Source organism: Quercus lobata, chromosome 5, assembly GCF_001633185.2.
Source record: "Quercus lobata isolate SW786 chromosome 5, ValleyOak3.0 Primary Assembly, whole genome shotgun sequence".
Lineage (NCBI taxonomy): Eukaryota > Viridiplantae > Streptophyta > Magnoliopsida > Fagales > Fagaceae > Quercus > Quercus lobata.
Window position 1 is genome coordinate 38,714,856 of NC_044908.1, and position 11,774 is coordinate 38,726,629.

Genomic DNA, 11,774 nt, shown 5'->3' on the forward strand with positions numbered 1-11,774 from the left:
TTGGGCTTAGGCCTTTTGAATTAAAGTGTGTATCTATATGTTATATTAATTATTCAATGAAACTCTTTAAGATGTTTATCTCCCCAACATAACCTCAATTTCGACTGAGATTTTCCCTCAATCATTACTAGACTCAACACCTTTTAGTTGTCTTTCTTGAAATATGAATAAACTTCATCAAACACATAGGATATAGATTATAAAATTTTTATAAAAAAAAATGACCAAGTAATGAAATTAATTCATAATCATTGAAACCATATATCTTGAACATACAAGTAATAATCATAATTTGACTACAATAACCAATCAATGAAGGCAATGATCATTCAAACCTGTAAATTAATAAAGCACAACATGAAAATGAAATTAACATGCTCAATGCCAAGAATGCATTAAACCAAGTAACAATGTTTAAAGATTACATCAGAAATTATTAGAAAAACACAAATTATTAGAAAAACACAAATCTCTAACATAAAAAAGAAAGAAAAAAGAAAAAGTCTTACCCCTATGTACGTTCTCCCCCCCCCCCCCCCCCCACACACAATTATATATATATAATAAAAATCATACAAACTCCCTACTCATTCTCCCCTTAAGAGCACTGCCAAAATAGACCAAAACTTCCCCCCTTTTTCTTCCGAAATGCCAAGGGAGAAACCAAGTAGCATCATCGCCACCAGCATCATGACAACCACGGATGTTCCAAATCTCAGTACTCAAACGGGTTAAGGTGGCGGCAATACACTCCTGACCCTATAGGAGCTGTTGAAGTCATGATCTCATGCATTCGGGGCAACAGTTGGTTGAAAACGTAATGTTTCTCCTTTTAGGCTAGAAAATAAAGTTTTTGAAATTGTTATAGTTAATAGTCATAGTGTTTGTTCTGTTTTGGCCCCTTAAATCAGATTGTTTAACTTAATATATTGTCCAAGCGATTACTTAGGTTAATTATTTAGATCTAGGTTAAACAATAATAAATCATATCATGCGCACAGCAACAGAAAAGTAAATTAGGGATGTGCAAAAAACCCGCCAACCTGCCAAACCTGACCTGACCCAACCCAACCCGTCGGGTTAGGTCGGTTTTTAGGGCTTGGTGGGTTGGGTTGGGTTACAAAAAAATTTTTTATAGTGGATCAGGTTGGGTTTGGGTCATAAAATTACAAACCCGCCAAACTCAACCCGACCCACCCATATTTTAATATATGTTTAAAATATATTATATATTTAATAAATTTAAAATTAAACAAAAAAAAAAAACCCAGCTGTAGAGCACTTCCTTGGTTCCTACTATCATATATAATACAAAATCTTATTAGTTCTTTTAATATATATTTAAATATATTATATAATTAATAAAAAAATTAAAAATTTTAGATATATTTTGTTTATAACCGAGTTAGGAACTCATGTATATCTTGTTTATAAGTGAATTAGAATACTAATTCATTTATATTTTGTTTATCAACTCAATTGGATACTTAAACATATTTTTTTTACAACTTAGTTGAAATATTAGTTTATATATTAATGTATATTTTGTTTATTAACTCAGGTGGCAAGTGTGATATATATAAATATATATATATATATATATATATATATATATATATATTCTTTTTTTTGCTCAAGTTAATAATAATAGTAATAAAAAAAATTGTCCAACCCATGGGTTCAACCCGACCCAACCCAACCCAACATGGGTTGGGTTGGGTTGGGTTGGGTTGGGTTGGGTTGGACTTATGTTGATGGGTTGGGTTGGGTTGAATTTTTTTTGACCCACCATGGTGGGTTGGGTCAAAAAATTTCCTTAACCAAACCCAACCTGACCCATGCACACCCCTAAAGTAAATAACACCACGATATGATGATCTAGAAAAACCAATGAAACTAATCGTTTCAAGGTAAAAACCTGGAAAAGATTTGACCTACCTATCCTCAAGGTAAAACAAATCTACTATAAGAGAATTGAAGTATTTACAATCAGATTTAACTCTAAATTTATTGCAACCTCCAATAGTAACTTACTGACATGACCATATGCAAGCTCCAAATTCATGGACTCCTTCTTTCTTAGATTTGCACCACACAAGCACCCACGCTTGTGACTTCGAGATCTCACTCAAAGGTTTAGGAACACAAACTCTCCAGTTTGTCACTCCAAGACCACCCTTGAAGGTTTAGATCATCAGCAGTTATTGATCTTGTTGCAATAACTTCAGATCTACTAGATCTAATGATATGAGAATGATTTCTAGTAGTGACTTTGAAAGAGGAAGGCACAATACCTTTTAGATCTCACAAGAGCACCTCCAAATTAAAGTCTCTTCGAAACGTGCCTTAGGGTTTCCTTTATATACTATGTGGAATAGATCTGAAACCCTGATCACATAATGGGCCAATGTGCTGTTGGGCTTACTTAAAATTTTGCAGAATCTGATTTTCTAAGATTATCGATCGGTCGGATCTAATTTTTGAGCGGTCGGGTTTCAAAGAATTTGAACTCTTCTTTCTGTAGCTTATATGTTCTTGTGTTCTAACTTGTAACACCTTAAGTATTGTCTAATCAAACCTATAGATCTAGGAATATATATCTAGACAAGTTTGTACTCACAGGTTGCCAATTATTATAAACTTTTAGAACTTAACACATAGCTTTGTAATGAACTCTATTAAAGTTATTGGTTTTGACCCAAACTTTAGCTATGATTTTTGGTTTTGATATTAAGTTGCCTCCAACCCCAACTTCCTGAAAATGTTGATGCAAACCAATGCAAGCTTGCTCTAGCACAGGCCACAGGAGAGGTGGAGAAGCTGCATTTGCACTAGCACTTGGATTTGCCAAAACTTCTTTAAAATTTAAAAGTGCTACTAGGCATAGATCATGTGGCAGGAGCCAGGAGATAATTCTAAATGTTGCCAAACCAAACCCCATATTCTCATTTGTGTTTTTAGTTCTTTTAATATATCAATTCTCTTTACTGTAATTGGCACTAGCTTGGGTCCGGAGCAAAAGAATTGCTTTATGTCACCATGTGCTCCAAAGGGATTGAACCACGAGGAGTATTTCAATGAGTGCAAAGGCTTATTTGGAAGGTGAGAGTGGGGATTTAGTAGCTATATATTTTGGACCAGGGACAGAGCTATTCTTGGACCTGGGGGGGGGGGCACTTTGACCCCCTTAAAAATATTATTGATATTTTTAAATGCTATAAAAAAAAATCCCAACAACAAAAATTAAGCCCAAACAACACCCCAAAACAAACACAAGCAAAAAAAAAATAAAAAAATCAAAACCGGTTCTAATTAGATATCTACCAAGCCTAGGAGTAGGAAACACCTAACTTACCTCACACATATAATAAAAGGGAAAAAAGAAGGGGATTTCTAAGCCATTCAAAAAAAAAAAAAAAAAAAAAAAAGGAAAACCTAACTTACGGCTGAACACAGAGGAGAGGAATTCGGCAACCAGCGATAGAAGCAAAGGTATCCCTCTCAAGTCTCATCTCATATTGAATCCTTGTTTGGGATGACTTACTTTTAATAATGTGTTGACACTTGACACTATGACTTGTAAAGAAAACTTAAAAGAGAGCACATAGCAACTAAGCAAGCACAGGGATCGGAGAATTAGCCAATTTAGGGACGCTAGGGCTTGGGAGCCTGGGACAGAGAGACTCAAAGACATAATATACTAGAGAGAAAGAGTTAAAAGAGAGCTTAGAGAGGTAAAAATCTTATCCAAGACCCATCTTTGTCTTTAACGGTTTAGCCCATAATTTATATTCTTTTATAAATGAAAACGTTGCATCTAACAAACACAACACCACATGCAACAGTCACTCTTATTGCCATTAATGTTTTGAATTTTTTTTTTTGTAGTTTTGTCTTTAGCAATAGTGAATAGCTATGATGTTTTGTGATTTTTTTTTGTAGTTTTGTCTTTAGTGTTTTTGTCTATTAGTAAGTGTCTTTTAAAACATCAAAGTTGAATAAATAATTAGAGAGATTATTTGTAACTTTAAAATTTATTGGTTAGTTGTTGAATGTTTGTGTGCATAGTATTTGTCTATTATGTGTAATGATTGTAGATTATTGACCATATAATAACATAATAATTTCAAATTATATTTTATTTGTAGATTATGAAAAAGTCAACTACCATATTTGATTTTTTCAAAAGAAAAGTTTCAAATGATTTAGAAGTTAATACTAGTGGTGCAACACTGCCAACCACTAATGTTGAGGAAAATCCTGATGTCCCAATTGAGGAAAATCTCGACATCTCAATTGAGGAAAATCCTGATGTCCCTATTGAGGAAAATTCTCAAACAAAATTTCAAAAGGTTGATATGAGTTCGTTGCAATTAGAACTTGATCTTGGATTGCATAGACAAATATATACTTATCATGTTGATCAACGAGATGAGATCCAGCGACGTTACATTAAGTTGGGTCCATACCAGCCTCGTTTTAAAAAATTTTAAAAATCTGAGAAGGGTCGAAGCTTTCAAGGTTCTTGGTATGAAGATGATCGCTTTAAGTCATGGCTTGAATATTCTCCTAAAAAAGATGCCGCTTTTTGTCTACCATGCTTTCTCATTCATAAGCCAATTGGGCATTACGGACAAAATGCATTCACAGTTAATGGATTTAAGAGTTGGAAGAAAGTTAGAAATGGTGAAAGTTGTTCTTTTAGTCTTCATTTGAGGAAAGATCTTAACTCCACTCATAGAATTGCCCATAAAGCGTGTCTAGATTTGATGAACCAGTCTCAACACATAGACAGGGTAGTGAGCAATTTCACTTCAAAAAAAATTGCAAATAATCGAGTACGATTGAAGGCTTCAATTGACGTTGTTCGACATCTTGCCTTGCAAGCTATTGCTTTTAGAGGTCGAGATGAAAGCTCTACTTCAACCAATCAGGGAAACTTTCTTACGACATTGGATTTGATGGTGGGCTATAATGATATTGTTGAAATAATGGCAAAAGCTCCAAAAAATGCCACCTACACATCACCTCAGATTCAAAAAGAAATTCTACATGTTATTTCAACCAAAGTGAAGAAGGCAATTAGGGAAGAAATTGGTGATACAAAGTTTTGCATATTGGTTGATGAAGCTCGTGATGATTCCATGAAAGAGCAAATGGCTGTGGTTTTAAGATATGTTGATACAAATGGCTTTGTGCAAGAATGATTTTATGGGATTGTTCATGTTGTTGACACTGCAGTAATAACCCTTAAAAAGGAGATATATTATTTGTTCTCTAATTATTGCTTAGATATCCAAAACATTTGAGGGCAAGGATATGATGGTGCAAGCAACATGCAGGGTAAGTGGAATGGATTACAAGCTTTGATTTTGAATGATTGTCCATATGCTTACTACATTCATTGTTTTGCACATCGCTTACAATTGGCATTAGTAGGAGCATCAAAAGCAGTTGTCCCTCTTAATAGATTTTTCACTAAATTGATTTCGATTATCAATAATATTCGTGCTTCATGCAAACGTATTGAGCAATTAAAAATTGCTAAAGCTTTTGACATTGCATATTTTATTGATATTGAAGAGCTTGAGACTGGGAAAGGACTTAATCAGATGGTCACTTTACAACGACCTGGAGATACTCGTTGGGGTTCGCATTATGAATCGGTTTCTAACTTGATAAAGTTGTTTAGTCCAACATGTGAAGTTCTATTGAAAATTATAGATGAAGGAAATTCTTCACAAAAAGTAGAAGCAGAGTCCGCTTATGAGGTATTAATTTCATTTGAATTTGTCTTCATCTTGCATTTTGTTAATGAAACTATGGGGATCACGGATAAACTTTGTCAAGCTTTGCAAAACCAATCGCAAGACATTTTAAATGCTACGCATTTAGTTTCATCCACTAAAAAACTTATTCAACAATTTAGAGATGAGAAATGGAATGACTTACTAGCTACTGTGATATCATTTTGTAAGGAACGCGATTTAGATGTCTCTGATATGAATGCTCGTTATGTTGCAAGATTTGGCCGATCTCGTCATCAACAAGAGGACTTTAGAAATAAGCATTATTATAAAGTAGATATTTTTAATGCAGGAATAGATTCTCAATTACAGGAACTAAATCATCGGTTTAGTGAGCATGCCATGGAGTTACTTACGCTTAGCTCAGCTCTAGACCCTCAAGAGGCATATGAATCTTTTCGAGTCAGTGATATTTGTTCATTGGTAAATAATTTTTATCCAATAGACTTCACAGATGATGAAAAGAATAATTTGGAAAAGGAACTTGATCTTTATAAGTATGATGTAGTTCAGCATTCAGGGTTCAAGAATTTGAAAAATATTTCTAAATTGTGCCAATGGATGGTGAGAACTAGAAAATCAGAATACTATCCGCTTATTTATAGAGTGGTCAAACTTGTGCTTACTCTTCCCGTTTCTACTGCAACTACAGAGCGAACATTTTCAGCTATGAATGTCATCAAAACTTACCTTCGCAACAAAATGGAAAATAAGTTTTTGTCAGATGCTATGATGTTATTCATCGAAAGGGACATTGCTGCAACAATTAGTACGGATTCAATCAGAGATGATTTCGAAGATTAAAAAGACGGCAAGTTCCATTTTCATAAATAACTGCATTGTAATATCTTAAAAAATAATAATTTTGTGTATTTTTCTTTGTTGATGGTTTATTAAATGAATGTTTATTTGGAGTTTCAATTTTTTTTTTGTTTATACTTCTGCCGCCCCCCCCTAACTCCAAGTCCTGACTCCAACTCTAATTTTGGGTGATCCAAATCTTTAGTTATGATGTAAAAATAACTATTGTCTCTTATGAAGGCTAATTATTTAATAAAATTCTCTCTCTCTCTCTCTCTCTCTCCATGTGTTGCTTGTTATTGTGATATGATTATGTTGATATTGGTACTAATGTGTACCTAAAAGGCTAGCACGCGTTTGATCTTAGAAATTGTGCTATATTGTGATGTGGTGTGATGATTTCTTGATAGAATGATGTTTGATAGACTGAAAAATAAAATTTTTGGTCAAGCTGTGATTTCATGGCTGGAGAAATTGTAGAGAAGTAATATAATTTTCTAATATGTAATAAGCAAAACTGAAGAGGAGGGGAACAGAAGTCCCCTCTTTGGTGCTCTAGGGCCTGTTTGGTATTTTATCTCAAACTCACATTTTCACATTTTAAATAACATTACACATATTTCTACACACTTTTTCACCCACATGTATTTCAAAAAACTACAAAGTACAAACAACATTTCTTAAACTACTCTACCAAACACCCCCTATTCATTGGAGAAGGATCCTCAATGTTTTGAATACATTAGGAACTTCCTCTTATGACAATTAAACTTCTACTTACCCTTACTTAAACTTTTCAAAAAAATATTTCAATCATAAAATTTGAGCAAAGTACAAAATTTTGAAGTGTGAAAAATAAAGTGCCAAAGAGCTCCTTTTAGAGTCAATTAGCACTATTTGGTTTGGTCAAAATTACCATGGTTTGTTTATAAAAATTGGCTGGTGTATAATCCTAGAAGATATTATGCTTTTAAATTATCTTTTATTTTGTAGAAACAAATAACTAGTTTTAATAATTATAAAATTCCCCATTATATACCACGGTTTATCCTACACATGCATATCTTCTGCTCCATTTGAATTTTTTTTAACGACCAATTAAAATCAATTCACATCCAATGTATTCATGTCCATTCTAAGATCATTCTTCAACTAATGAGAAGTAACCTTTGACACATCTTGTTGGGAACTTGTAAATTTGATACAGGGAAATTCCATTTTGCCCACTGTGGCTCAATTTGATGTGAAAGGACCTTTTTGTCTCTAGACACGCGCATGACAATTTTACCCCTAAATATTTTGGGATTTCAATTTTACACCAAGACAATTGATCAAATTCCAATTTCTTCATGGTGTCAAAATCAATTTTGTATTTTCACCGACAAATAGTTTTAACTCATGCGGACAATGTGATCATTTGGTCCTAGTACCAAGTACCAACAGTTTGCTGTCTTTTGTAATTATTGCAAAGTGCAAAGAACCAATTTTATATACGGACATATGCATGCATGTTATTCGACCCTGATGTATATGTTATTAATTAGCTGTGCTTGCAACATTATTGCAAAGTGCAAAGAACCAATTTTATATATGGACATATGCATGCATGTTATTCGACCCTGATGTATATGTTATTAATTAGCTGTGCTAGTTGCAAGCACAGCCTTAATTCTCTCTCTCTCTCTCTCTCTCTCTCTCTTTATTCTTTGTTTTGTCTTGTATTTTTTTGGTCGATTTTAAGTGTCGTAGAACCAAAATTAAGAAGTACTACTGATGAAGTATAAATTCATCAGTCGTAATGAACATGTTCAGATGGAGTCAGATATTCGTCTGCGTCGCCGTAGAAGTAGCAACCCCTCACGATAGTCACCAGTGTGGTGTCTGCCACAACGCCTCTGATACCAAAGTCAGTATAAGAAGCTTATAGTAAATAACAGAGCATAAAAATAACTAGGGGTGTTGTTTTTGTGTCAATGTACCTTCTGTTGGAGGGGTGAGGGCTATATATATACATTCTCTTAGCTCCTAGCCGTTGTGGCTGTTATGGTGGTTTTAATGCTCCTTTGGATAACGCCTCTCCCCCAGTAATGTGGATTTTAATGGGCTTCCCACAGCTGGCCTTTTAACTGCCCGACTCATTTATTGACTGTATTGAATGGCTTCTCTACCTTCGTCAGAGGTGTGGTTGTATCGTCAGGGATGCTTAGTTGTTTCGTCTGTTAAGGTGACTTCGTCAGTATCTATGACTTTGCCCAAGGAGGTTGACTTCGTTAGTCCCGTCAACTACATAGATAAAACCAGAAATGCTTGGATAGCTGAGGGGAAACTCTATCTTTTGTATCAAATAACATAGTTTGTTATATGGAGTCTAACCTTGCATGAAGAAACAAAACTCCTATGCTGGACACTCTTTTGTGCTTATTTAATTTAAAAACAAGAAACAAAACCAAAGTTACATATTCCTCACCAATATACATACATACATAATCAATACAATGTGCTACATTAGTGTACTATATGTTTATACATGCAGTGTATGCCCTTCTCAGCTCATTCTCACAAAGCTACAGCGTGAGAGAATTTCCTTCTAAATTGATGTCCTATATGGGTAGGGGAATTTGACTTTCCTTCCAAATTATAAAATTGTGCTTACAATCAGGATATGACTTTAAATTCTATCTTCTCAACTATAAAAAATTAAAATAAATAAATAAATTGAGAGAGGGAGGTTAATTATCTAGTCACAAACCAAAATAATTTAAATACTTAATAGTCCTTTAGATTAAAACATAAGTTCTTACACATTAAAATACAATAGAATTTCAGCCCAAAGAAAAAAGAACAATAAATTGAGCTACTTTTCACCAAATACGTACTCCACAATCCATGTTTTCATTCCCAATAAACTTGAGCATTATGCATGCATGAATTTATTCTTCAATAAATTCAACTGGTTCAAGCTTCGCAGGAGCGAGACTAGGATCAGCCAAAATAGCTACAAAATCCCGACTCTCACCTTCCAAATAAGCCTTCAAAAACCCCACAGCAATCCCACCTACACTCCTCCTCATGGGGTCTCTTGGACCCTTCCCATTCACACACAAACAGCCACTCAATTCCCCAACAATACCCGATGGATCATCATTTAGCATGTCCATGTGACCATAGTCCTTAGCAACAAAATGTGCACATGGAGGCTTGCACTCATTGAAAAATTCGTCGTGGTTCAAACCCTCTGGAGCACATGGTGGCGATAAGCAATTCTTTTGCTCTGGACCCAACCCAGTGCCAATTACTGTTACTGGAATTGATAAGTTGAAAGATCTAGGAACATAGGTGAGAATATGGGGTTGGGTTCGGCAACATTTAGTACATCCAGCCACGGGGTCTATGCTTAGTAATACTGAAAATATTAAGGAAGTTTTGGCGTAACCCAGTGCTAGTGCAAATGCAGCTTTTCCACCTCTGCTGTGGCCTGCTAGAGAAAGCTTTTGTAGGTTTGCTTCAACATTTTCAGGAAGCTGAGGTTGAAGTCCACTTGATAACCAATCTGTCACTTTTGCTGCTGATTCAATTTCTTCGAGTCCACTCGATGGTATGTAGAGGTATAGCTTAAAAAGAAGATGATACAAACATGAATGAGAGAGAGTTCTGTAACAATTTCAAGAAGAATAACTTCTTGTGACCATTGAATAACTCTAAAATGGCTTGTGGGAGATCCATTCTTTCCTTAAAATAATTTACATTAGATAACCTGTTTTTCTTCACATTTCATACAATTTCCGTATCCTATACTAAAAAAATTAAATATATATTCATCCATTTCCTGAAATGTGATTAAGTTTTTGGATAAATTATACTAACCTTCTTAAAGTTTGGGAGAATGTTAGAAACCCATATATATGTTCTTATTTTGATAAACCGTATTTCATCCCTCCAAGTTTTGATATAGATAATAGATACCCTTCTACAACCTCCTCATTAATTACATGCCATTATAATTAATAAAATCAAAACATGCGTTTTTTAAAGTAAAAATTCATCAAAATGTTTATATAATAAGAAAAATCAAATAAGAGTATCTTCAGGGAGTTTGTGTCATTTTTGAAAAATATTAGACAATTTTTGAATTTCCTTAAATCTCGATGATGGTTGATGTGATTTACCCTATAGTACTTTATTTAAAACCATGATTAAATTAGCATTTTTAGTCTAGTATTTCAATTTTATCCTTGAATAGAATGTTTTAACCATTGTATTAATTTAGTGTCTATTTTCTCTCAAAAAAAAAAAAAAAAATTTAGTGTCTATTTGGGAACACTTTATTTAGCTGAACCTGAAAACTTTTTGCGGAAAGTACTGTAGATAAAGTTAAAGGTAACTAAAATAGTACAGTAGGACCTAAATAGTATAAAAAAAAAAAAAAAAAAAAGGCTTTTATAACCAATGCCAAATGAACACTTAATCTCTAAGCTTTAATAAGGTTTTAATTAGGACTTAAATAGTACAGTAGGACCTAAATGGTATAAAAAAAAAAAAATCCATTTGTCATGTCATGACATGACAAATGGATTTTTTTTTTTTTTTTTTGGCTATAAATGTTCTCAATGCATATGTTGCACACTAGACTGCATGTCAGTATTACAAGATCAAAATGTATGAAAACACATGAATTTAATATTCCATTTAAAAATATATATTTGTAGCCCCAAAACCTTAATTTATTGATCAGATCAGCATAAAGATATAGACAAGGAACAGTACGGATGATATTGACCTGTTTTTAAAATTTAAAAGGACCACAATACTCCTTTTCATAAAAAATAAAAAAGGACCACAATATTCCTTTATATAGCTTTGTCCCTTCTTTTGGTTAGTAAAATCTTTAATTTGTTAAGAAAAAAACCCCCCACAATATTGAAAAATTCAATAATTCATAAATGATGAACTAACAATAGTTCATAGACCAAAATTGCATTTTGAACTGAAAACATTATATAAAATACGACAACTATGAAAGGGCGCCCTGTTATATATTTTTACTTAGTCATCTCATCAAACATCTCTTGTATAACAATGATTAACATATAAAATATCTTAAATTGGTACAAAAATTCAACCAATATATGTCAAAATAAGTGACGTCCTAACAAGAATGAAAAGTGC

The 11,774-nt window shown here is 33.5% G+C and overlaps 2 protein-coding genes and 1 pseudogene across 2 annotated transcripts; 2 read left to right on the plus strand and 1 right to left on the minus strand.

Annotated features, from left to right (window-relative positions):
- The first annotated feature begins 4,151 nt into the window (after positions 1-4,151).
- LOC115990437 (zinc finger MYM-type protein 1-like) lies at positions 4,152-5,207 on the plus strand. The gene is made up of 2 exons (XM_031114271.1): positions 4,152-4,352; positions 4,506-5,207. The coding sequence occupies exons 1-2, from the start codon at positions 4,152-4,154 to the stop codon at positions 5,205-5,207; spliced, it is 903 nt and encodes a 300-aa protein (XP_030970131.1).
- Positions 5,208-5,336: 129 nt separating this feature from the next.
- Positions 5,337-6,611, plus strand: LOC115990438 (52 kDa repressor of the inhibitor of the protein kinase-like). Its single transcript, XM_031114273.1, has one exon. The coding sequence runs from the start codon at positions 5,337-5,339 to the stop codon at positions 6,609-6,611; it is 1,275 nt and encodes a 424-aa protein (XP_030970133.1).
- A 2,735-nt stretch (positions 6,612-9,346) lies between these two features.
- LOC115992009 lies at positions 9,347-11,001 on the minus strand (annotated as a pseudogene).
- Between the last annotated feature and the right edge of the window lie 773 nt (positions 11,002-11,774).